General features: G+C 43.4%; 1 protein-coding gene across 10 annotated transcripts in view; it reads right to left on the reverse strand.

Moving 5' to 3' along the window:
- RBFOX2 (RNA binding fox-1 homolog 2) overlaps positions 1–27,894 on the reverse strand; it is a 210,699-nt gene that overhangs the window by 93,576 nt on the left and 89,229 nt on the right. The window contains exon 1 of one of the 10 annotated variants that reach the window (XM_067309229.1): positions 25,710–25,894. The exons of the other annotated variants lie outside the window; for them this stretch is intronic. Within the exon in view, the coding sequence (XP_067165330.1) occupies positions 25,710–25,736 (27 nt within the window). The 5' untranslated portion in view covers positions 25,737–25,894. Of the gene's footprint in view, positions 1–25,709; positions 25,895–27,894 lie in introns of those variants that run through there. 10 annotated transcript variants of the gene reach the window in all.

The raw sequence follows: 27,894 nt of genomic DNA on the forward strand, positions 1-27,894 counted from the left end.
TTTTTGCTTGCCATGAAGAAGACAGATAAGAGCTGTGACGAAATGAGCTGAGAACACAAGCCTGGAGCACACTCATCCTGTCCCCATCATGAGCATCACTACATTCATACAAGGCGTTAATTACACACTCCTCCCTCAGCTCAAGGCATCCCACAGAGATCTCTGTGCTAGGATAGGGGACTTTTTAGCAGCTTTTAGCACTGCCTCAGATGCAGCTGACACCAACTGGATGACTCTGAAACAGACAGCTGACCACACAAAAGATATCCCCGAAGACGGTAAAAATCCCACCCCACCATGCCTCAAGAGTGCCTTAAGATAAAAATAAATAAAAATAAATAAAAATAAATAAAAATAAATAAAAATAAATAAAAATAAATAAAAATAAATAAAAATAAATAAAAATAAATAAAAATACCACCACTAATGCATGCAGCATTGCAGCCACTGCTGGACTGTGACAGAAGACAGAGCAGGGAGCTGAATTCAGTCCCCTGGGGTAAAGGAGAAAAGAGCCTTGACATTGAAACTCAACCCTGGGAAGCCCAGACTGCTGCACTGCTTCTATTGCTTTCACCATCACAGCAGAAAAATTCAAGGAAAAGATTTATGATAGGAGGGCTGTTTGATTTATGTGCGTGTCAACAGACTAATCCCGATTTTAAATTTTGGCTGCTGTTCCAGCCCTGGGTCCTCCTCCACAAAGCCAGGAGGTACTTCAGTCGATCCCGACACCAGTATGCTTAAATCAGTGGAGTAAAAGGAAAACAGTCCTTAGCATCCTGTAGGTAGGAAAAGCAGAGAGGGCAGTTGCAAAGTAGCCGTTCAGCAGAGCGCATAGGGGGGCTGAAGAGACCTCCAGCAAAGCTGGACAAACCTTTCAGTCCCTTTATCGGACTACCGGCAGCTTTCCGTTCCGGGTGAATGAAAAGGTGATAAATCCAGCACACCTCCAGCCAGCGCCGGGTCATTCAGACCCTGGCTGAATCCCAAATTTGCTCTGACATTAGTCTATCTGGTCTGCATCCCCTGGGGGCTACGTGGCCACGCGCTCCCGCAGCGAGGGAGAAGAAGGAAGGGCATTCAATACCATTTAGCAGAGGGGAGCTGCAGCCTTGGCCCCCGCTGAACAACAGACAGTTTCATTAACTGAACTCCAATCATTGCAAAGCCTTGCTGTTTGCAGAAACACAACTCTGCAGCCTTATCTAAGAAAGAAAAATTAACACAAGTGTGCCAGCAACAGCCAGCAGCACCACAGCAGAGCTCAGCTAGTTGCATACACTGAGCCTGAGCAGTTGCAGCACTGTATCACGTGCTAGCAGCTATACGGAGATTTCTAACATTGAGCATGTTGTCTGAAAACAGGATGGGTTTTTTCCCCCAGAGGGGCAGCTCCATCATCCGTTAACTTCCACTCGCTTCTTTGCCATTCTCAGTTTCAAAAGCAGAGAACTTTAACTTAATCTAAACTAGCACCAAGATTTGCAGGGCAAGGGAAGAGAGGATGAATGATGGATATCCAATTGCAAGCTGGATATCATCAACCAAATCACTCATCTGTCCAAAAATTTTAGCATGCCACGACAGCTCCGCTCTGATTACATATTGCCTCCCTTCCAAGTTTTTCTACTTAACCATATTTCCAATTACAAGATTTCACTATATCCAGTTTCCTGTTTGTTCCTGTACAGGCCATATTGTCTGTCCTTTTTTTTTTTTTTTTTTGGGGGGGGGGGGGCTTTTTTTTTGATAGCTAAATGTGAAACAGATAAAAAAAATAGAATTGATAGGATAACTCCAGGAAAGACACAGTACCAGAAACTATTTTCAATTTTCTTAGAACAAACTGGATTTAGGAGTTGGTAGTATCCCTGATACTAGGAAGAGAATGCTAATTAGAGGCAAACAAAACCTATTATTGCCATCTTCTCAACAGTGCAGGACTGCTCCCTAAAGGGTATACTCCAGTGAATTGTTTAATCTCACTCTTAGACCACTTAAAATGTCAACCCATAAACCTTATATAATCTTATTTTCAACAACAGTTTTTCCCCCACAGTTAAAACGATTCCTCCTAGTCTAAATGCATTTCAACCTTTTAAATAATTTTTCCCCTCTTCAGTTATCTACACGTTTGAACAGTGAAAGATGTTATTTCTCTCCTCTGTTTTTGTGGTGTTTTGATAATACATATTCATCTTGAGCTTAATCATGTTTCCTAAGCCAAAATATCCTGGTAACTGTAATCATTACTTCTCTCTGACCTTCCTAATATTTTTAAATAAAGAAATTCAGGTGCAGAATACAATGCTTTTAATACCATTGTCACTTAAATTTTTTTCTAACCTCACTAACACACAGAGATATTTTTATTACAAATGTATCTTTAATTTAATGTCTCAGGTTATCTGTAGATCCTTCACTATTATGCTTGTCCAGGTTTCATCATCGCACTGAGTATCTGTATTTCAAATTACTTTCCTCTTGATATGATTATGTACACATTTCCAGTTTAATTTTTTTGTAATTTTAATTTCCTTTGATGCCTTAGAATTATGTTTCTTCCGTCTCCACTAGGGTCTGTAAAAAAAGAACTGTTAAAAAAAAAAAAGTTCTCTGCAGGTTTTGTGACATACTATTATCTTCAAAATGCATGGGAAATTCTACCCTAGTCTATGATTCTACCAAATTTCAACATTCACACAATATTTCATATTTTCAAAGACTAAAAAAATAAAATAAAATAAAAATCCCATTTTATCTTCAAACACAGAACCTGGATTCTTTCCTCTGCTCCTAGCCCACCACAGAAAACACTACAATCAGAGGCGTTGCTTTTCCCACTCCTCATATACAAAAAATGATTGAAGAAATCCTGGCGAAGTAGGAGGGGAGGCAACTGAGAGGACTGAAAGCATTTTGTCTATCCAGTCTCTACAACATCCCTCACTACTGCCTTGCCAGTTCCAGCTCATGAAATTCTCTTAAACCTTGACTCAAACACAGCGACAGACCAAGCCGGGCACATCAAAGAGCAGTCGCCATCCCCAGCTCTAGGCAAGGATGCCGCCACAGGGTGAGGAAAGTTCAACCACAGTCACCCCTGAACTACCACAGTTTCCAGCTTACATGATAGCATGAAATAAATCTAACAGACGGGAGCAGAGAGGCAATCCGTTCACTGCAATACAAGGTGGCTGGCCACCTCCAGGAGGGGAGCCGGGGGACAGCGGGCGGCAGGAACAGTTTCAGCAGTTCCTGTGTCATTTGTTCTCTCCGTGAGTCAGTATGTCCCTGCGCCAGCCACACGAGCTGCCGGCCCGTGCTCGTGAAGCAGGGAAGGGCTGTTCAGCACAGCTGCAACCCAGTATAATTAACCAAACACATGCCCCTTGAAGGAAAAAAATAAAAAAATAAAAAATAAAATCAGCACAATATACCAGAACCCAAGCAAAGCATGTTTTATATTAATTCTATTCCTCTCCTCCCAATAAAAGTACACCTCTACAGCCAGGTAGGGATTCAAAGCAGCTCCCCTCATCCAAAATTTTGATGTGTGATTCATCAGCACACAACAACTCCTCAGGGCACAAGAAGGTTATGGGATGTCAGTCAGATTTCCCTTTTCAGCCGCCTCTTCTCAGCCCTGCAAAGGCAAGGCTACGCGCTTGCAGATGCCAGCTGAGTCTGTCGTGGCACTTCCTCCTTCAAGTTGGGGTTTTGTCTGCGCAGTTCAGTTAAAACCCATCTCCCATTTTGTTTAAAAACAATTTAGCTAAGCTAGTCAAAAATCCCTAATGGGGACACATTTCTAAGAGTTTATGCAGCTTTAACTTAATTAATGAACTTTGTAGCTCCAAGCTAAGTGCACAACTGTAAGTAAATGAACCTAGCAGTACCTTACAGAAGGGTGGAATCTAGGGACATTTCAATGAAATGTAACATGGTTTAGCAAATGTGATTTAGGATGAATTCTTTCAGCAGACAGCAGGTGGTGATCCAAGATCACGGTACTGGAATACAGAAAGCAAACACAAGAAATACATACCCAGGCTACCCAAAGACCTCCCCTACTTGTATAAAACTGTCTGTTAACAAAGATTTGTTTACTTTGTGGAAGGATGGTTTTGTTTTGCTTACTAGAGAAACGAGTGTAATTACTGAAATACGAAAGGAGTCTTATAGTAATGCAACTCTGGATCACTTCTGTATCAGCATGCCAATACACACATAGTATTTAAAGTAGTCAATCAAAGTAAACTAAGTAAATAAAAATTGCAATTCTGGTAAAATTAAAATGTTACAACTTCTGCATAGACAATTCCATGTGAACTGCCATGAGGTAGATGGTCTGTGTAGTCCCTTATCTTATTTGAGTCTCATAAGCTTCAGAGAAAGGTGCAAAGAAATGCTGCAATATGTAATCATCAAATAATCTCCTCTTAAAAAGAAACGCCCTTCAGCTCTGGTAACCCCCCCATAACACTGGAATGCATGTGAGTATACGTCTACCTGGGATTGGGGGAGCCAGACTGTTTTTAAACAGGTATGCACTCATTGAACTTACTTTATTAAACCTTGAAGTAACGGACTTCCAGCTAACTCAAGGCAATTAATATGTTTGTGAAGACTAGCGTGTTCCAGGATGCAAATGCTTGCTCTTTGCGTTAGCCTAATCCCTTCCATAAACAACAAAAATGTTTGTAGCTTGGATCTAAAGAGTCTAATATGACAATTCAACCTCGAGTCGTTGCCTGCTCTAAGCTCTTTGCACGAAAGGAATCACTGCGAGTGACAGGGATGCAGGAACCGTGCAGTCTGTCTTCTAACCCCAGGTCACAGCCTCTGTATTGGGGAGGTAAAACCAACATTAGGGATCCCACAGAAGAGGCCAAACACTGCTATTCAGTTCTACGTACAGTCTGTCACAAAGCAAGGGAGAGACATTTTCATTTTCCTCTAATCAAGAGAGCTCAAGGGAAATTTCTGAAAGTCAGTCAGGTGCCCACCAGCGCCCAACACCCACCTATAGATCTATCCTCCCAGCATCCAAACCATCAGGGTCCTCCCCAAAGAGTCAATTCTTCTACCACAAAAGCACAGGCCTACCACACAACTCTGCTATAAGAGGTTCAAGGTATAATAAAGAACATATGCTGTTTTCCCCTCTCACAGCTGAACACAAATGAAGCTTGCTGCAGGAGGGTCACCTTTCTCGCCCCTTCCAGGACACCTTCCCCTCCTAGGGCACCTTCTGCATGAGCCCTGGTGGGAATAATGCTCTGGGCTACGGCTCCAGAGCTGCTCTGGCTGGAGCTGCTGCCATCCCACCTCCAGCTGTGCATTCCTGCCCTCTCCCCTGTGCCAGCTACAGCACTTCATGGACCCTCTGCTGAGCTGTTTCAGCACGTATCCCAGAAAAGCTACTCACTTTTTATTGTTGGGTTAGTTTTGTTCCCTGTTAAGAGTGCTGAAATGGCTTGGCAAAGGGTTAGAGGAGAACTGGAGCCAGAACAGAGAGGGGGTGGAGAAGCAGGGGAGGGAAGGGCCACAGGCAGCAGCAAGATGAGAGCAGGCTGTTGGGGAACTGCAGTCTCAGGCACACATTAACCCTCTCCCCAGGCAATCACAGAAATTGCCCACTGATGATATCAAACATATCAGCAAGCATTTTCTTTGTGAATGGGAGGGGATACAAAGCAGTGTGAGGTTCATTGCAAGGCACACTAGGAACCTGAGTACTAACTTTCTGGAAAACCGAGGGCTGGGCTCTGGCACCAGAGAAAACCTGAACCGCATCTGCAGCTCTCACAGCAAATTCCAGCATGTAGAATCTAAACTTTGATTTTCAAAATCATGCTTTTGTGCTATAGGGTCATGAAGATACCCAAACACAAGTCAAGATCATGTTTGGGGTGATGTGCTGATATCTTCCCAACTGTGCAGTCATGCTGAAATAGTGACTCAGATGTGTAAACCCTTCAGCCCTCTATTAACATCATACAAGCTCTTTATGCTAAAACTCAGAAATAACTTTCCATGGCATGACCATTTCATTACTGAGCAGTTTATGGATGGAAATTGAATGGAAGTGTAGAAATGAAAGAGATGCATAAAGATAAAAAAAGAAGGCAGGAAAAAAAAACAAGGAAATAAGACAAAAAGAATATAAAAATTAAAATGGTCTGTCTAGAAGGCAAACGTTTAAGGTAATAGGTAAGGATGCTGGATTTTGACTCTACCACTATAGGCACAATAGCAGTTCTTCCTGAACCCTCCCTTGAAAGCAGCGCTCTACCTGTCTCACATACATTTTGTGGGGTTTCTAATTCACTTCTGTTAAAACAGAGGAAAGTTTATGCGCGTGTATTCTTTGTTTCAATTTAAATCTGAGGGAATCATGTTAGGATAGTCTTTTTTTTTTTTAATTGGATTAACTTAAATCTAAACAAACTATCCACCGAAAAAAAGATGTCCGCATACAAAAATCACACCTAACTAGCCATTTAAAGGCATGTTTTCTTTAACTGTCTGGTGCAAGCTTGCACTAGATTATCTAATCTTGCCCTTCCTTCTCCTAGATATGTAAAGCAAGGAAAGAACAAGTTATCTTCCAATACATACCATATCGTTCCAGACCACCAAAAACTGTTCTGTAAAACAGAACAGCTGGTCTCCCCCCACCCGCCTTTTCCTTTTAATGCATTTGAGATTTTCTTTACAAAGAAGTTCAGCTCCCTCTTTTGTAGGAAAGGAAGAAAGAAAATCGTAGTCTTATCTTACTTGTGTACACAGGAAGCACTCACTCATCCCCACACTGTCATTATTTCCAGTAATGGTCAACTTTTACTCTATACCCATGCACAAATGCAGGCTCTCAATGAACACAAACACTCTTAATTAAGGGGCCTCTGGGCAACCTGCAGAGTCTTCCTGCTGGATATAGCCAAAGCTTTAGTCATGCAACATCAGTAAGGCCCAGAGCCCATCCACTTACCAGCCTGAAACATACCTGTAGACTTTCAGATATAAAAGACACTGATTTGCTTCTCCTGAAACCTACATTATTCCCCCTTCAAAAAAAATAGTTAAGTGTTCTTAATGTTAAGACTTCCCAACAAACGCTTTCAATCAATTCACACTCTCTGAGGTTGATTAGAAAAAGAATTCTGCTTCACGAGACTATATCAAGGTCTCAACATCTGTTTCCATTCCATATTAGGAATGAAACTACTACCTCTGAAAATTATTGGGGATAAAGGAGGGTGGGTTGCAACAAAGGGGGGGAAAATGACCAAAACTGATACTTCCTAAGCAGAAAAGCCAGAAACTAAGTGAAAACTTCAGGCTCAATATTTTGCTCTAAGTGTGTCCATTAGCACCCATACTGGCAGCATTCTTCCCAGCTCTGCAATAGTCCAAATTAATATTTTCCACTAATATCAACTTTAATATGCATTTAAATGTTTACTCAGGTATGATTTTGAGTGTAGACATTTTTTTGTGATGGAAGGCTAGCTTATTTAATTTAGATTAATTGTCAAATATTTTGGGGAAAAGTTTTCCCTAAGATGACCAGCTTTCAACAAATCAATATGAAAATAAAAAGTGCATTCTTATGCATGGAGGCAGCAGGAATGAGAGGCTGATGATGGGGAGGAGCTCAGAAACTCTCCTTTCAGAAGTGGTCTATGGTTGTATCAGAATAAATGTAATACAAAACTGCACATCTAGTACTTGGGTGCTCACATACATGACTATGAAGTGGCAGAGAGGATCTGCCAGCTTGGTTTTCTACACAACTCCTGCCTGCTCACCTGTGGTTTCCTGGTAAAATAAGAACAGCAGAACGTGGAAACAGAACAGGGAAGAAAATACCCTCTGGATTTATGGTAATTCTCTACCAGCATGTCAGGACAGTGTCAGAGTTACTGCAACACCAGCTAATTCTGCAATCAACTGCTCACTTCACAAGACTGTTTCAAGGACTATGGAAGATGGCAGCTCTCTGGGTGACACTATATTCCTAAAAACAGCATCAGCCTCTGCAATCCAACCACACACCTGAGCTGGACTGATAAGCAAACTTTCATCTCACCCCCACACTGGAAATGGGCTGTCTCCCTAAATCTGCAAGCGCATCACCAAATCAGAATGTGTGTGGAGGTTTATTCTTGCAACCTCAGGAATTCAAACTTTTTTTAATGAAAGTTTAAATCTTCAAGAAGTTCATATAACCCCTTAGAAAGATTTGATATCTACTTTAGTCACAGGAATTTTTCAAAGCCCCTCCTATGTTATGTATCTATCCGCAACAGACTCTTCTGGATCTCTCTATATACATAGAGTGCTCCGCTAGGAAGGATTTCGAAGATCATTTTTGGCACCAGACTTCCTTGTCTCCCTCTCTCCTTCTGTAAAACAGAATGATCTGAAGGTGTAACCAAGTTGTGCAGAGGTGCTGCTCAGAGCTGACTTGGCTACTGGAGGATGGACAACCAGTGAGAAAAACTTCAAAGCCCAGTCAGCTTTACTTATGCAGTATGTACGCAGGCCCCCTTCAATTCTCTCTATTTCACAGGATAGCAGAGAGTCTTCCTAACTGCCTGTACCAATGCCAGCAATTCACAAGGAAAACCAGTCCTGCCTCTGCTGCCAGCTGAGGAGGAAGAGAAAGGGAGAAAACACTGGGAAGGAGAGAGCACATCTGGAATCAATTGGAAAGGCTCTGAATGCCTTGGAAAGAACTGCAGAGCTGGCAGAAACCATAGCGCAGAGCTGTACGTTCGTACGTGACTACGGAGCGAAGGTGGGGGAAGAGACGTATGCAGCACACTAAAATACAAAATCAGAGCTCCTCTTGAGATTCTTTTCTATGCAAGCAGCAAAATCTCTCAGCCCTGTTACCCTTTTGCTGCTGTGGGTCTCTTGTGGGTATGGTCAAAATTCAATACTGAACAGACTGGATCAGATGCACACAGTCCCCGCCAAGGCAAACGAGACTCATCTGTGACTCAAATGCCAGGACTCAATAACAAAGCAAAAATATTGTATCAATCTGCTCTTGGGGTGCGGGTGGAGGAAATTTGTGACTGACTTGGCATATGCTTGAGAACAGAATTTTGATGGTGTAGAAACGCAGATTTCTTCCCACGTTTACTTTCCACTCTAATAATGCATTCTCCTATCTTCTGTTACTCATTTGTTCCAAGATGAGTTTTCCATTTTAAAGGAATCCTTCATTATGTATCCTGGAAAGCAGAGATTCTGAAAAGGAATTAAGGGCCACAGAGAAGCAACTCACCAATGCAACAGCCTGGTAAAGAGGGTGAATACAATGGTTTGTATATATTCCTAACAAGTAGGAGTAAGGAAGCAATATTATTTTGGTATGTGGCCTTAGCCAGATCAAAAATAAGATACATGGTCCACGTAAGCATTTTTAAGAGGGAGTTAAAAAATAGAACAGGGAACAGAAAAGAGCCAATGAAGTGACTTCAGGATTGGAGAAAATACAGTGCTATACATTAAAAAACTTGAAAAGCCCAATCTGTTTTGTTTATCATTAAAAAAAAAAAAGTGACAACCAATTGTTTTGTGAAAGTATATTAACAGTGAGAAAGAAAAAAAAAAATGGACATCAACATTTAATCTAATGAACAAAAGCATTGAGAAAACCAATAGCCAGAAGCTGAGTCTGATAAATTCAGCTCTGATAAGACACCATTTTATTTTGTTTACTGATTTTTAAATGACAATCATTAATCCAGCTATTGAGAAGGATCCATCCCTTTCTATCTCTTCATGTCTTTAAATCACAACTATGCCTTTTGTGCTGAAACCATTATGTGATTCTAAACAGAGGTACCTAAGTGAAACATAATGGCCTACAGTGCCCATAAGGCCAGAAAAGTGATCAAAAGCCATGTCTATAGGACAATATTTTAGAAAGCTAACAAAAGCTGTTGGAAGTCAATGTACATAAATTAAATCATATTAAACTGAGCAGTAGACACATTTGAAAGTGAAATAGCTTAATCTTATTGAGAGGAACAAGCTATTGAGAAGTATGGGTGCAGTTTCGTGTTTCACATAGTATGATAAACTATCAGCCGGCATCAAAACAAATGGTTCTGCTTCCTTCCCCATCCACTGTATGAGATCTAGTTATCCCATGGCCATAGACAGAAAATTAATCCAAAGAATAGTCTTCTGTTTGATCGTAGACTGAACTGCCTCACTCCCTATCTGCCTAAGCACTAGATCCAAAGGAGCAAGGAGGCAGGAACATATGACCAGGGCAGAAAGACAAGGGAGACTACCCTTTTCACAGTAGCTCATGGTTATGTTAGATTAAGCATAACTTGAAAATGCACCTGACAACTGCTTGATCCCAGAACAAGAGGCTACATGTACATTTAGCATGTTATTGTCACAACCTGTTTCACTGGCACTTAAGAGTGTCCCCATTTAAGCCAGCATAATAGCGGTTTATACACAATGAATTTGTCAGGTATCGCAGAAAAGACTTCCCCTTTATTTTTAAATCCTTCTAAAGTCTCTTTGCCCCTAGGCCTTTTAGCTAATGTGTGTTTACCAACTCTCTGCCTGTAACCACGAACCAGCATGGGGATCTCCCCTACGCAGGCCACCGGCACTGCTCAGAGGTGAGGCATCAGCTCAGCAGCACATCTGAACACCTTTCAGACAGTTCATTCTCAGCTGGGTTTCATGCCCATATTGAGCAGCTCCCTTCAAGTCTTTGAAGGCAAGCTGCTTGCCCTTGTCAACACTGCATCAATGCTTTGTCCACACTAAAACATGCATCAGTTTAATGACAGCAATATAACAAACATTCTCATTAACTACTGTATATTACTGGCAGTCACACTTTTAAACAGTTATATTTTACTGAAGCTAAAATCGATAAACCTTAAAACCTAAATTGATAGAGTATCTAATTTCAGTGGCATGTCTGTCACTATCTGCACCTCCATTAATATGTTATTATATGAGTCCCAGTGAAATTAACCCTTCTGCAATTCTCAGCGGACCTCCACAGCAAAGCATACTAAACGATGAGTAGGCCCTTTTTTCTTCCCTGCTCTGATTGTCTGCTCACACCTTCAGAAAGACAAGAGAACACGCTACGCAAACCCTTTCAGCCAGTCAGTCTCCCCTTCTGCACATCCCCTTTCACACACAAAGTGTCAGGCTAAACAAAGCAGCTCACTCCAGGATACAGTCCTGGAAAAAAGCATTAGCATCTGGCAACCAAGAGAGGCACCCCAGCATATGAGCCTAAAAGCAAACACAAGTCTTTGGCACGAAGAGGAAACACCAAGAGGTGCGCCCGACTGCTCGTGTCAATCTTGTAGTGGGGGAATGCCCAATATTTTCTACATTTTTATCATATTTCTGAATGGAAATGCCAAGGACTGCTGCAGTCCCCATCCCTTGAGGCTCTATGGCTTCCATGAGGCTGTGCTGCCTTTTGCAGCAATGAATATTTAAACAGGGCAATAAATATTTCAGAACACATTCATCCTGATGAGAAGTCTATTAGGATAAGAGAGAAGACAAATACGCAGCAGCATGGCCGTTTCCTGGTCTGCCTCTTCTGCTCCCATACTGTCTCCCCTCCCTCAGCCCTCCTTCACTGCAGCCTTCAACAGGCACCTGACAACGTCAAATATTCATGAGTACAGCTCCAGTTACTTCCTAAACAGGCAAAAACACTGCAGAAGAGTAACAAGGTGCTCTAACTTCCAGTGAGATACAGACAACAGTTACTACATGCTTTGCTTTTAACACTTCTGGGGTCTCTGGCTTTGAGGTGTAGTGATCTAACTCCAGGAGAAAAGAATTTCCTTTAAGATCCCACAGAGGTGAGACCTTTTAACAGTACACCTTGAAAGACCAAAAAACCCCAAAACACCAAACCCCAAGCCTTGGTGCCTGGTCAAGGAAGGAAGTGTGAAAACTTGCCTCTTTCCACCACAACTCCTTTCCTTAAATTAAGTGAAGAATTTATTCTAGTGTTTCTCTGTTGCTAGCACCTCTGCTTGGCACTCTGTGGGATGCTATAAGATGTACAGAACTTTGCCATCACTGGCATGAATAAAATTGGCTAGAAAACAGGTTTAGGACTCAACAGAAAACACATTCATTTAATCAGCTGGCATCTGCACATCACTCATGTACTGGGGGCTACTTTGACTTTCAGTGCTAAAAGCCTGCTCTTTTTCCAAGGGCTTAGCTATACTCTCACCCATAAAGAAACTTTTAAAGACAACAACTTCTGGGGGGAACCAAAAATTTGCATTAAATTTTGAAGCAAGCCAGAGCTGGGGAAGGAAGTACACGTGACACTTGTTCAGGATCATATTCATAGGACCACAAATCCCATCACTGTGCTCAAAAACAGACTCTCACACCAGCCTCCACCACTCTTCTCCCTAGATTCAAGAAGATTCAACATAAAATATTCTGTTGTCTCTAAACATACGGAGAAGCTTTCAGAAAACCAAGTTAAGCCTACTCTTGAGTGAAGGGAAGCCAAAAGACACCTCACAAGGGGTAGCCAAAGGGTTAGCCTAAGTAACACATGCAAGCTAGGCTCTACTTTGGCTGACAAGTGAACTGAACCAGGTCCTCTCCTTTCCAGGTAAGTGCTTTAATTAGTAGTATGTAAAAAGAGGGGCATTTCTGCCACTACCGCTGCCCATGTTTTAAAAGCTTACAGTAATTTAACCACAATTTCAGTGCATCACATGTTCTTACAGATGCCTATCAGACTATGTGTATCCAGGCTCAAAGAAAAGAAACTCTTCCTATCTGGATCCTGACTCAGTTTATGCACAGGCTGGACTCCAAATGATTCAGCACTGTCACGGCTTGGGCATGGCTGGGTAGGTGCAAGGTATGGAACAACTCATCAAGGTCTGCAGAGCTGCAATCTTGGGTAGAATTACTACTTGGGTAGAATTACTATTACATTCCTGCTTCCATCTGCCATCATAACTGTCCTTCATATCACCAGAACTAAGGAAGGACCCTGTTAGAAGTCAGACTCAACCTGGCCCAAAACCACCTTCTACTTTTCTATCCTATTAACAGGCCTTACATACAAAGCAAGCAAAATATGTTGGAAGATGAGCAATTACCTCACTAAGTAATTTTGAATAGGAACCACCATTTTGCAGTAGACACCAAAATAATGAGAGCTTCTCTGCTGACTGTACAGCAGTATATTATTCCCATGATGGAGTATGTACCCACCAGTACAGTAACAAGGGAAAAAAGGCATTTTTGCAAAAGAAAAGTACTAGGAAAACAACAATTAATTCTGTGGCTTCTGAGGATTTCTCATGATTCAGAAAATTAATATTAACAGATGAAAAAGTTAATTTGGATTGTATCAGCCCCAATAGCATCCAAATGGCAGAGCAGGCAACCATGGGGAGAGAGAAGGAAAGATTTGCCATATCAGGTTACTATCACTGTGAACTGATCTAAAACACCACAAGATTTCAAGAGAATCCGCCAGTTTTTCCATAATTTTTAAAAGTGCAACCACCCCCTTAAGAGACCAGATGCATAAAAAATACATAATATCATAACCGAGGACAGGAAGAAAGGAGATCCTACAGCATGAGTGTATAAATGGTCAAGATTATAATTCTTATTGCCTTAGAAGGAGCACAATTAACTGAAAACAAAAAAAAGCAGAAATGATTTGTTTATTTGAAGATTTAAGTTTTAGTTTAAGTTTTAAGACAAAATAATGAGGACCCAGGGAAACTGAATCCATTCTCATCTGTTTGAAAGTGCTGTGTGGAACAGAAAGACAGTCATTCCGTCCTACAAACTTGTTCCTTGGAAACAGATGTCCCTTTGCAACCACACTCATGGCTTTGGAAGCAGGAGACCCAGATCGCTGGACAGCTTCCATGCAATCTTTCCCCAGATGGGCCAGTATGGCCCACAGACATGCTTCATCACTGTCAAACTCGAGCAACATTCATCAGCACAGAGCCCTCAGCTCTTAGTTTTTGACTTATCTTTACTTACCTTAAAGGGATCTGAACTGCCTTGCTCTGCTGGAAGCAACAGGGCAGGCAACGCTGAGATCCTACAGAACTAGCCAGGCACTGAGTGCAAGAACAAATCAGTCCTCTATAACCTGTTTTTGTGGTCTGGACGGTCCTTTCCAACTTCATATATCCAGGCTGGTAAAGCTCTTCACAAACTGAGCATTGTTTGTGTGCTATTAAATTTTTAAAAAGAATTAAAGTTAATTAAGTAGCCAACGACAGTGGCAGCATAACCAGCAGCCCATACCTGCCAGTTAACTTTATTCTGACCTGAAATCTCTTTGCTTTCCTTGTCCTTCAAAAATGAGTAATTTAGAATAGAATATACACAGAAAGACAAATACATGTGAAAAAACATCGTTTAAATTCAGAAATTAAAACACCAACTTCCATTTAAATGGATGATACTCCAAAAACATTTAAGATGACCATGTGATGATTTAATATATTGTTTTTATAGCTTCCTGTAGCATGTTAGCAATTTAAAGCCATTCCAGAATCCTGAATTCCATATCATAGGACGTGAGGACCACCAACATTTTGCAATTACAATCAGATCTTCTTTGGTGACTGCAGAGAGAATGGTTTAAACAACTGCCTCTAGCTTTGTGTTCTGCTTCTGCTGGATACTACTGTCCTCATATCAGAGTAAGTAATGGATTATCTGCATGCACTTCAGCCACATCAGGACTAAAGCACCCGACTCTGAATTGATGCAGATGAGAAGCTCACACATAGTCTGTTTCTGTCAACTCTGATGCAGGGGACAATAATTCCCAGCAGAAATGTGGAACAGTCACAGCTGGGGACAACTCCTAAAACACTTCAGTTAGATTTGCTACAGGAGGCCTGGCCACATTCTAACACTCTTCTGCAATGATTACCAGAATAGTAGCCAGGAGGCTCATCACAGCTATGTATTTAAATCATGCCAATCAAATGTGGTTCTTTCCTGCCACCAGCTTCTTTTCTCCTAGATTTATGCTAGAGAGTATCAGAATAATTGTATAGCAACACACGGAGTCTCACAGCTAACCTGAAGACCTATTACACTTTTGAAAACACTACAATCCTCTATAAACCACCTGGAAGAACGAAATTTATCTTTCTTTACACTCCTCCAAAATATTAAGAAGTTCCAATTACTCAGCTCTAGTTATTTTTCTTCTCCATGTTATATATACAAAAACTCTGAGTTTCCTACCCATTCACTCTGGCTTTCTGGATATTTCTGCTTTAATCACAGATTGGCTGCAAGATGTATTATTGGTCATGTGGCTCAACTGCCAGGCAGGACTTTGGCCACACATCAAACAAGGAGGCTTTGAGCTGACAGACAGAAAACAGGGCAGTCAGTTATGGATCTTAACAGACAATCTGACGACTCCAGCCTCTGGTGAAGCCTTCTTCTTACTTCTTTACCATACTTGCAATACTCCTGCAGCTCATTGTTAGAACTAATTAAGAGTATCCCTAATAAAAAAAAATCCTGAGATCTCATATTCAAGCTGAAAGCTGAGATGGACAGTAACATCACCACCTCTCTTACCTCTTCACAGTGGGGCTTCTTTCAGGAAGACCTTCATTTTGTCTACAGCCAAAGTTGCCACCAGGCTGCCTAAAGCTACAGTTTCAAAACTGATGAAAAACATGGCTCAGGCATCCTTAATCTGATTTATTCAGATTCATCTTATTGAATACAACAAGGTATATAGAAGTCTTGCTTTTTGATGGAGCAGCAAGACCTCAGCAGTAACTTTTTTCCATCTTCCTAAGTTCACCTTACCAGATAAACCCATTCTCACACCTCGCAGAATTTTAACCAACAGTGCCTTTTAAGATTCAGAGTCCCTCAACAAATTACTCTTAGGACGCAGGTTCACAACGGGCTTCGGATGACTTAAATTTTTACTGACACCCAGAGGGTCAGTCTCTCCTTGACTACATACTATTTTATACGAGTTCTGGCACTTACACAGTCACAAGGGTAGTGATCTCACTCAAAAACTAACCTCACTGGGGAAAAAAAAAAAAAAAAAAAAAGAGAGAGAGAGAGAAAAGAAAAAAAGAAAGAAAGAAAAAACCCACAGTTGTTTCCAGTCAAAGTGTTCCAGCCAAGCACCCCAGGAGCAGCAGCAGCAGGTGGAACATGCTGCTGGGAGCATGGCAGCTTTCAGTATCAGAATTTAAGACCAGCTTAAGCTGATTACAAGATTGCTTTTTTAGGTATCCCCAAAGATAAGACCCAATTCTGAACACAACAATGAGCGCACGTTACTCTTAAAACAGCTATCAGCCAGCTTTACCGCAGTCACTCATTCACACTCTGTCACCCATGTCCCTGTAAAGAACACTGGGAGAAGAGAACTGTCTAGTTCTCACTACAGTCTTCGGGCACAACCCCTCCTGAAGCCTGTTTCTCTCCACCCTATCCCCTTTGTCATGCACTGGACCTTTGCACAGGTCTAAACTGACTAAAGAAACCCCACCAAAAAACAAGTCACAAGACCAAACTTATAAGGGGGATTCCTAGAAGTGCGTTTCCTCCCTCTCCCACTGCTTCAAGACAGAAGAGAGCTTTATCTCAATGGAGGAAAAAAAAACAAAAATAAAAAATAAGAATGGTTTTACATAGTAAATATAACAAAATTAAACAGTTTCATCATGCACACAAAGAAAAGCAAGGGAAAAAGTTACAGCAAACTAATGTGCACTAAATATTTGAACAACGCTAACATATCATTATATCCTATAGTCCTACCAGGAGGCAACAAATTGACTAATTGACTAATTTCACCAAATTACCAACCTCTTTCTCCTCTACCTCCTGACTCAGGCTGGAAGAGATCCTTTGTAGGATAACAGATATAAAATCCTGTCTACTGAAATTTTAAAATCCTTTCCCCTGCTGCCATGTTTATTACGATCAGTTTTTACAAAGAGGGAAGAGACAAATTGGAAAACAAAAGCCTTTCTTACCACGCTTCCTAATATTCCTAAGTACTTTGAACAGATTGTTCAGTTTTGATAACTTCCTTTTATATGCTACTCTGAACAACACCAAAGATGAGAAAAGCTACAAAGAAAGAACAACAAACCAAATTAAGAGTTTCACTAATCTTTGAGGGTACCATGAGCCAAGGGAGGACTGGCACTATCCAAGAAATCAGACCTCCCCTCCAAGGAGATTTTAAATTGCTCTTTTTAAAGTATTTTAAAGCAGGTTTTGCTATTAGGACTGGAGGGAGAACGTAGGCTTCATATAAGAAGCCTCAGTAAGACCTGATGGGTGAATGATGTTCTGTGCACTCTATAGGTCAAACTTTGATTATCTAAATCTTGGTTAATCAAAAGCAATTATCTGAAAGTCAAATATGCCCTCAAAGTCAGATAGCTCTGTGAGACCAGGACTTATAAAGCACACAGAAATCCTAAACTCCACAGGACCAGAACTGCAGAGACTATGAATTTTAAGCAGGATAACCATCTCTAAATAAGGAGGACAGTTCAGAGGGTTTTAACTGTACTCAAGACTCCCAGCCTGAGGGCAGTCTTCAGAGGCTGCTAGAAGATTACCCTCCCAATTACTCAGACATTTTTAGTGTCTCCTTGCACCCTCAGATTACAGGCTACTTAGAGTGCAATTGCAGTTAGGTACTTGAAGACTTTCACCCTGAGTAGTCTCTATTTCAGGCAGGGCCGGTAGTGCCACCTATTATTAAGGCTGGCTAACACTTCTCATTATAAACCCTGTTTTCAGTTGTTTGTAATTCTGAGAAACTACCCAAGCTGAAATTTTTTCATGCTGTCTTGCATTTGATTTTGGGGTTGTTCCATTTTTTGTTAACTTTAGCCATATCAATCCAACCTAAGAAAGAAGTGGGAGGAATATTTTGCCTTGTTTTTGATTAAAACACAAGAACAGCAACAAAAAAACTCTGAAAAGCCCAATACATCCATGGAGAAAAGACTTAATATTTAACAGAGTTATCTTCATTTCTGGGACCTATATTTTTAGCAACCCTACTAAAAAGCCATCAAAATCCAATTAAAGTTATAACAAAAATTTGGAAAACTACAGTGCTCACGTCTTAAGATTTTACTAACTAAATTTCCTAGCAAAGCCATACATGATAGTAGTCTCCAAAAAGAGACTAAAGTAGGGAAGAAATTTTCAATACGTAAAAGCTGATGCAAAGGGAAGAATGAATCTTTTCTTCATATTTACCACAGAAAAAACAAATGGTGGCAAATAGACTCATGTTAAATATTACAAAAGACTTTGTAGTACACAGGAAGCAAAGGACTCAGATTGTCAAGGCAGGTGGTGGTATCACAAATGTTTTTTATGGCAAGTTACTCAAGACCTCTGTCAAGAATGGTTTAGGTGTAGTTGATCCTAGTATGAAACAGATATGCCCTTGAGGACTCCTGGAGGTACCATTCTAGTCCCCTTTTCTATGATTTCATGCTCCAGTCCAGGGCTGATCAACAGCTTCACAGGAAATACAGGCCATGCCAGATCCAGGTGTAGGAATCAATGACAGCAGGAAGACTACCTAACTCCTATACTTTCCCACCATCCCCTTTGTAGGGATAAAATAATATGGAGTTGCAGTCACCCACCTCAAATTTAAAGAAAACAAGAAATAGATCTGAAAGGATAGCCGAAGAAAAGTAAATTGGGGCAAGGAGCCTGAGAGCCAAGAGGACAGACTTAGTGACTGGGGGAAAAAAAGGATAGATTAGACAAGTTGACTGCAACAGGAGCAGGAAATGCAAATCAAATAAGGAACTCAAGGAGTGGGTGGAGAAGTTAAAAAAGAATATGACAAGGAGACTGAAGTGAGGACAGAGAGGAGGAGGAGATGTAGAGAAAGAATAAGCAAACCTAACAATCTGCTGAGAGAGAACTGGAAATAACAAGGCAAAGTAGTAGCGCGCCAAAATAGGATGACACACTAACTGGAGAGGAGAGGAAAGCAGACGGGGCAATAAGGACATCAACTTGGGTAGGACAGGCTCCTGGCTGGAGATCATGAGGAGAATGAGAGGAAGAAGATGGAAGGAGGAAGGTGCCCCTCGCCTTGTCCAGCCAGTTGCACTAAGCGTAAGAGGAAAGGCAACAGAAGTCTGAAAGAGCAAGACTAGTATTTACAGGGCAGGAAAGATGGGACTAGAGCCAGGAGCACCAGGGAAGAAAAGAATCACGATGGATAGCAGAGTTGAGACAAGAGAGGTCACGTGAAGATGGAAGAGAAGGGAAAGAGTGCCTGCTAGTGTATGCTCCCAAAGTCCAAAACAGAACCTAATATTGCCAAAACTCACCATTCTTCTGCTATCAGCAAATACGCAAAACCAACTGTCAAATACTTATCAAGCTGGTCTACACAGAAAATGACAGCTAACTACACACTCAGTATAAATGGTAGAAGTCTATGAGATGGATATGCCAACACTGCTACTGATACTGGCATGGGTCATCATGGTGCCACATATACTGGGGGTGATGGGGACACATGGAGGGTTGTCTGTTTTTTCTTTCCTTTCTTGTGGGGGAAAAACATAGCATGCAATCATGTGATTAAAGACTATCATAAAAAGACATGGAAATGAGGAGAACAAATGAAGGTTTCCTTCACAACTTCAGTTCTGACACTCCCATATTTTAAGTGCTTTGCCCATTTACAATCTTGATACTCTCAATTCAGTTTGTGAGTAATATTGATCTCTTTGCCTGGCAAAACTGTCCATTGACATAACTGAGCAGATATTTTAAACAAGGCACACTATTGAAGTGAACAGGCCCAGCATTTGTTCTATTTTATTTCATATGTGCAAAGTACACTCTTTTTTCCCAAAAGCTTTCAGCTAAGCATTAATCACTTTAGCTTCCATGAACCCTACAAAAACAACCTATACCTCTCCAGCCTTCACTGGTCATAAGGCAACAACCTCTAGCAACCCAGCAAAACCAAAAACTGTCCTGCAGAGCACAGGATCATAAATAACCCTAAAGTAACAGACAAAAAAAACACTTTTGGTAGGAAGGTAAGATTTCTCTATTCAGATCCCAGGGAACAGGTCGGATAGGAAGAGTACCTGACTAAATCCCTTTAAATAATATTTGGGACTATACTGAGGCAAATTTACTACTTCTTCCCTGGCATTTAGACCTCTGCAGGATACCTTTTAGTTAATTTTGTGACTTTGCAGCTAGGAGGCAATTACCACAGGGTAAGGAATTTGTTCTGTAAAGGGGCAGGTATCTGTACACATCTTCTGCTGAAAACGTATCCAAAATTGGAACATTAAGCACTTTACCTGAAGAAGTTAATGAGACAAGAACCCAGGCAGGTCTAACAAATATCAGGCTTTCTTCCCACCAGTATTAGACAGAATTTTATAGTAAAGTCATGGTCAGTACTAATTAAATATAATGGCGCTATCGTGAATATCCTGCAGGGAAAGAGGTTACTGGTTTTCTTTACGGGCTGCCCTCCTTCTCTCCCTCCCAATTTAATATTTTTTGGTAGCTCACCACAGCCATTTGCACTAATTCAGATGCTTCACAAACTAATAGTTCTTAAAGAATAAAATAGTATTTTAGTATTTAAATTAGTATTTTTAAAATAGTATCACAGTGTGTACTGTGGTAAACTTAAGCATCCTCTTTTCTCAATTCCCAGGTACCAAAGATTAGTTACCTAGTCACCTGCAGAAGAAACACACTAGGGAGCAGTGAGATTATTTCTAGGACAGGACTTCAGGAAGTGGCACTGCTATATCAAGTTCCCTTTTATATTGCCACCCTGCCTAAGCAACATTAAACGCAGCTTCTGCCATCCCAAGGCTGCTATGTGAGTGCCCACAGCAATTCACTTCTACTCCAGTGCATGTGAAAATACTCAGGAAAGGTGGTAAAGAGAAAAGGACTTGAAAAAAAACTCACTGGGTTCTGGCAAGCCCCACTGATTTTTAAGCCCTTAAGAATAAGCTCTTCTCAAACAGCAGTTAAATCTTTAAGTATTGCAACAGTTATAGAAACAATCCATAGAGCCACATCAAACAAACATATCCTTACATCAGGGAAAGTGAGCTGGAGATCCATCCTTCAATTTCCGAGGGGGATTCTCCTGGAAAAGTGACTGGCCAGGATTCCTCTCACACAAACCTCTGCTGCTGACATGGTGTCTGCAGCGTTAAAACGAAGTCCTACGACAAACAGTAGAAGGGAAGCAAAAACTAGGGAATACACATAGACACAAAGTCAGGTAATACGTAAACAAGCACCACTTTTGGAACGGCAAAGAAAGGAAATGAGCACAAGGCCGGGGATCGACAAAAGAACAATCCCTTTCAGACAGCTCATGCAACTTTGCGAGACTAACATCAAACCAAAGAGCAAACAGCAAAGACCCTTGGTCCAAAAGGAAATGGAGACGCAATCATCAAAGCACGGAAAGAGGACAGTGGAATAGTGGTAGCTCCTGCGAGAAGTTAGGGAGTAAAAAGGGGAGTGCCTCTCAAAGCACAGGAAAAGCTGCCTTTTTTTTCTTTTTCGCCTGCTCTTCCCCCCCCTTTTTTTTTAAGGGGGGGGGGGGGAGGAAACGCACCCTGCAGCATTCAGCTGGCCTGAAGGGGAACGTATCCTAAAGCAGACATAAGGGGACGGAGGGGGGAGGCTGTCCTGGGACTCGGTCTTCCTTGCAGACAGTTCAAACAAAGGAAGACGGTCTCCTATAATAGGATGCATTGTACATTTTTAGCTAGCACCAAGGTGGCTGTCGTGACAGGGCTCCCCATCTCCTGCCCTCCTCCCCCATCAAATATACCCCCACCCTACACGATCCCAGCATGGAGCGCAAAGATCCGCTTTATCTCATCATTACTGTAGTGGTAGGTAGAGAAAAATAGGGAGAGAAAATGAGGCAGAGGAAAGAAAAGGAGACAGAGAGGTCTTTAATGAGTCAGCTGCTGCTCTGATTTAAATAAGATCTCCATTTAAGGAGCTCTGCATTTGTTTAAAAAAATCATTGACTGAGCGAGCAACTTTTGGCTGCACAAGGTTGTCTCACAGCTATACAGAGGGTCTGGCAGGGAAAGGGTTATGGAAGGGGGAAGGGAAAAGGAAGAAAATCTATGGAAAAAATGAGGCTGCTTGCTGGTTCGTTTTAACAAGGACATAAATTAGTTTCAAAGCCACAAACGCCATCACCTCCCTGAGCCCTGGGCAGAGCGCAGCAAGTCAAACACGTGCCAAGATAAACGGTGCTGGCTGGAGCCTCCGAGGGGTGCTGGGGGGGACAAGAGGGGCATGCTGGCAGGCAGGGCAGCAAAGACACTTCAGATGGTGCCACAAAATGGAGACCAGTGATCCTACAACTGCACAAAAGGGGACCTTCAGACATTCCTGCCTATACCCACATCAAAAGACAGAAACTCAAGACAGAGAAAGAGGGAAAAAGGGGGTGCCGCAGTTTGAAAACAGCACCTCTCCTTGGTCTGGCTTTAATTACTGCAAGCCGCCCTTCCTCCTCCTCCTCTTCCCATCTTGGAAGAAGGCCCGAGAGCAGGCAGCAGCCCAGGTGAAAGGCTCCATCCCTGGCAGCAGGGAGGGGAGCAGACAATGGTGGGGTGATTCATTACAAAGGCATACGCATACATACATGCATGCATACGCGCGGGCGCACACACACACACGTACATACATACACTCCAGCACTGCCAGCTGCCACACGGGCTGGCGGGACTCCTTAAGGAGGCAGCAGCTCCCTTCCCACTCCGAGATGCTCGACACCTTCCCCCTCTCCCAGCCCTGATGGGAAACAGATTCAGAGGAAAACGCCAGCAAGGCACTGGGCTGTCCAAGAAAGGGAGGGCTTTGTGCTCCACACAAGCCAGCAATCTCGCCATGCACCGCACAGAGAAAAAGCCTTTTAACATATAATTCCCATCCACCCAAGACTTTCTCTTTCATCTGCAATTAGCACATGATGTACTGGGCCTCGTTTAACACTCATTTTCACTGATTTAGGATTAAGGGGATCAGATCAGGTTACTTGCTGTTAATGAATCTGAGCTCTAACTCTCATTAGTAATTTTGGTCTCCTATTTTTGAAGCATGTTTCTACCTACCGGTATTCCCCTTTTCTCCCCATCACTATTTCTAGCTTCCCTCCCACCCCTGCTCACATTCATTTTGTTTTACCAGTCCCTCGTGCATATATGAAAGCTGGTCTCCCAGTTTTCCAAGGAAAATAGGGGAGGCTTGCTCCCTAAAATTCAGCAAAATGCAGACGAGGCAGACAATGTTGTCTGGAAAATGAATCAAAAAGAACAAGAGACTATCCACAGCAGTGCTGTATTCAGTTAGTGGCAGTTACTAGCTTAAGATACCAGTAATATTGACTTTTCCTACACAGAAAGCCCCATGAAGTAAGTTCACAGGTTCTGAATAACGCCACTCCACTACCTCAAACAGCACCGCAGAATCAGAATAACGAGGATGAGGATACTGTTCTGCACATGCCATATTACTTCAGATCCTATACTCAGGCAAATCTGCAGTGTAGTACTGTTAAAGACTAGACTAGCAACCCAAATGCTTCCCCTACAAAAAGCAGCACTATGCTAACAGTTGAACTCACCTTTGCTGTGCTCCTTAACTCTGAATAAAGGGGTATCAGTCATTCACTCAGAGACCCTAATCCGAGCTCCTCTCCCTTCCTGGTTATTTTAATACGTATCTTCTTCAACACCAGCATGTAAATATGCAATGCAAATCCAGAAGACATATCCTAGATAGTACATACTCTTAAGGCAGTCACAATTCAAGGTCAAGCTAAACTAAGAATTCATGGGCTTGATGTCTCCTTTCCCATGTCTGTAAATTAACATTTTCTGAGGAAGACAGACTTCCCTGAAGTATATTAGGATATCCCAGATATTTCAGTAAGTTTATAACCTCCCTTGTTTAACAAAGTGTTCCACCAGAATCCCATGCCCAAGTTCTGCATGTCTCCAAAACCAGCCGTGCTTCAGGGTTCCTGGTCCTATGCATGCACAAACTACATACACTTGTGTACTGGGGACACAGGCACCTTTCTGCGCCATGCAGACATAGACTACATACACAATTGTTGTGCATATAGCACAGAACACATTGCACACAAAGATGGGCATAGCAACTCTCTGAAATGCCCACACACCAATGTACAGCTTATGGACATATACCTCCATCTAACTGGGCACATTTCTGAGCACGCAGCAAAACACAAATGGACTCTTGACTGCAAAGACACAGTTTTCAGGATCATTCACTAAACTAAACACAGCTACAGAAAGCCTCAGGAGATTTCTGCAAACCTCTTCTGTCTCAAAACAGAAAGCCTTGGTCCAGATAAAAAGGAATTGGTAATGGAAGGGACTAAATCGCAAAAGCACAAGGTGGGGCTTGGAAGTCTGGGAAGATACCTTAGAGTGGACAGAGACCTATTTTTCAGCCACTAAAAATCAATGTGAGATGAGAGACAAGAAAGGGTCAAAGCGGGTATCACTTCTTGCAGCAGATTCATTCGGAGCCAAGCATCAGTGAAAGCACTGCCCCTTGCAGTGGAACATGCAGAATCTCAGCAACTGCTAACAAACAAGGATTCAGTGAGGGATAAGGAAAGCCAAGAATACAGTATGTATATATTCTAAAAATTGCAGAGCTCCACAGAAAAACAGCACTTGTGAAACCCAAATCGGACAAAAAGTTCCTTCAGACAGTCCTTCCCTCCACCCCCTTTGGGAATATCCCCCAAAGGTTTCCAGCTCTGCAAGGCACTGCAGGGCATTATATAATGTCTAATTCTAAAGGATTCCAGCTCTGTGATGCCACCTTCCTCCTCCTCCCTTTGCCCCCCTCCTTCCTGGTGGCAACTTGCAGATTCCAAGCCAAAAAAAATCCAAAAAGATGTAACGGCCTTAAAAGGTAAGCACTGTCTGACAAAATCCCCTTGCAAGGTGGGAGAAACATAATGGCCCTAGAAGCTGGGTAAGCTCCCCTAGAAATGTCAGCTGCCCTTAACGCAGCCACTTTCCCTCCAGTAAAACATGAGCAACCCCGCTCCCCTGCCTGCATCTCTCTAAAAGGGCTTCCCAGCCCTAATGGTTTCCATCACAGCCAGACGAAGGAATGGTGGGAAGACGTTTACCTTTGTGCTCAGCCAGGAACGGTCATCCAAATGCGGATTTAGCCTAACTTGGGAGAAGACACACGTAAGCCCCTCACGCACCTCTTTCTCCCTAGAGGGCACTAAAAGGCTGCACCAGCCGCCTAGAGGCGTGGGACTCGAAAACCCCCTTCCCTAAAATACCTGGGTGACCCCATGCGCGGGGGCGCCCGTGGGGAGCGCAGCCCAGCCCGCCGGCCACGCAGCGGCCCCCCGCTCGCGCAGCCCCCCGGCCCCGGCGGCCCTACCCGCCCCAGAGACGGGCAGGGGGAGGCGCGGCGCGGCGGCCGCCCCAGCGCGGGGACCCGCCGCGGGCAGCCCCGCGGAGACAAAGCGGGGCGGGCGGCGCCGCCCCGCCAGCCGGGCCCGCCCGCCGCCCCGCCAGCCTTACCTGAGTTACCATTTTCTTTTTCTCCATAAACCAAAATGGGGGAGCGCGGCCGCAGGGAGAAAACCCCGTCGAGGCGGACGGCGGTGGAGCCCCGGCCGGCGGCGGTCTGCCCTGCGCGCTGCCCTCTGCCTCGCCGACGAGGCGCGGAGGTTCCCCCTGGAGCCCTTTTTTCCTCCCTTTCTTCTTCTCGTGTTCCTCCCTTTCTTCCCCCTTCCTCTCCGCTGCCTCTCCCCCCGCCGCCCCCCCCAGCTCAGCCAGATGGCTGCTGCAAGCGCCGCCCCAAATGCCGAAGGTAATTAATGCGAGCCGGGCCCGCCCCCGCCCCCGCCCCGCCCGGCTCGGCGCGGCTCGGCGCGGCTCGGCTCGGCTCGGCGCGGCGGCCCCGGCAGGGGCGGCCCCGCGGGCAGCGCCCGCCGCCGGCGAGCCCCGGCAGCGCCCGCCGCCGCCCCCGCCGCGCCGGCAAGACAGGGGCGAGGCGGTGGTTCCCCCCCCCCCCCCCACCCCGGGACCCCCGGCAAGAGAGGGGCGCGGAGGAGGCAGCGTGAAGGCACGGCAGGGCTGGAGACAAAAGTGCTGCGGAGGGCAACCTTAGCTGGCTGCTCCCCCACCCCAGATGCGCCCCTACCCTGCCTGTACTTCATCTGCCACCTACCATTTCAAACGGCTCTGATTCAGCTCCGTGACTTCCCCACGCTGAAGCTCACGAGGCGAGAGAGAGCATCTCTGAACAAGAGGATGCTTGTGAGATAGCTGTCAATTTTACACAGACCTCCCTTCTGCCACAAAGGGGAGAACGAGTGGGTTACACAGTACATTTGATGAACCGGAAGCAGTATCAATGCCAGGATCCGCATTTCTTTCATAATAAAGACTGGAGATCACTGGACTCCTTCCCAGCTTTCTTTTTTTCCCCCGCTGTTTATCTTCAGTAAATATCTAGCCCTTACTACCTTAACACCAGAGCACCTCACTGTTGGCAATATTTATTCTCCCAGTAACCCTGTAAAATGGACCAGTTCTGCTTCCCCATTTTGTGGATGGGATGCGAGTCAGAGATTGATTTTCCCAACATCATACACACACAAGCCCTTGGGCAGGATCAAGGGCTGAGCAGATCTGCCAAGTCCTCAGTTAGACAAGTGGCAAGAGGACAATGTTGTTGCCCCAGTACCAATGACACCAAGATAAAAATCAGCTAAGGCAACTAACTCCTCGGATGTCTCTCTTCTTGACATCTGGTACTCAAGAGACCTCATGGGCTTTTGCAGCAGAAAAGTCAAATTACAGTGCCGTAACACCTTTCATCCCCATGTGCTCCTCTTCACAGTAATATGCCCAGTTATAATTTATACTCAAAAGAAAACCTAGTGGTGGAAGTTTGGTTTTGGGTCCCCCCCCCTTCACAGGCTTCTGCTACTGTATTGCTCTCTAAGCAGCCTGTGCTGACCCATGCTGCTCTCCTGTTTGCCAATACCATAACTGCAAACTGACCTCTGGCTCCCTCCCTCCTCCCTTCTCTACTAATTCAGTAGGACAGTGGGAGCATGCATCACAACCCACTTAGCTCCTCTGCTGTAAAGAGCCTACCACCAAGACATGGGCAAACCATTATGTCCCAACAGAGCAGTGATGCAAAGAACCAAGTGCCAGATGCCCCACTCCAACAAAACAGGGAGCTGTGTGGTCCTCTGGGAAGAGGTCAGACTCCACAGCTACAGAACTACCAAGCCCACGAGCCTCTGAGTCAGCGTCCACATTTTCCTGAGTTATTTCATGCTCTGTACTAACTCATTATGATACTACAGGTTTACAGGCAATACTGCAAAACAAGGGAAAGTATTACATTTTTCTTCCCCTATAAAAACTCCAAGATTCTGGAGCACAGTCCTGGGTCAAGTGCCAATTCCATTTCAAAGCAGCAAAAAACACAGTGGCCTCCTTATACCTTCAACACAACAAAGCACCAGGTTCCATCCACATATTTCTCATCTCACCAGACTTCTGCAAATCTCAACACACTCCTTTTAATTAAATGGTTGCATTTGCCCAGGGTCTACTGTGCCACAGGAATACGACTTCTCGTCTCAGGTCTAGGGCTATAGCAAAAAACCTCTAGGACAGAGAAGGGCATGCTACTATGGCAGCATAGAGTATGGGAGTACTATGGTACTCCCACCTCCATTCA

The sequence above is a fragment of the Apteryx mantelli genome, chromosome 1 (assembly GCF_036417845.1).
Source record: "Apteryx mantelli isolate bAptMan1 chromosome 1, bAptMan1.hap1, whole genome shotgun sequence".
NCBI classification, from domain to species: Eukaryota; Metazoa; Chordata; class Aves; order Apterygiformes; family Apterygidae; genus Apteryx; species Apteryx mantelli.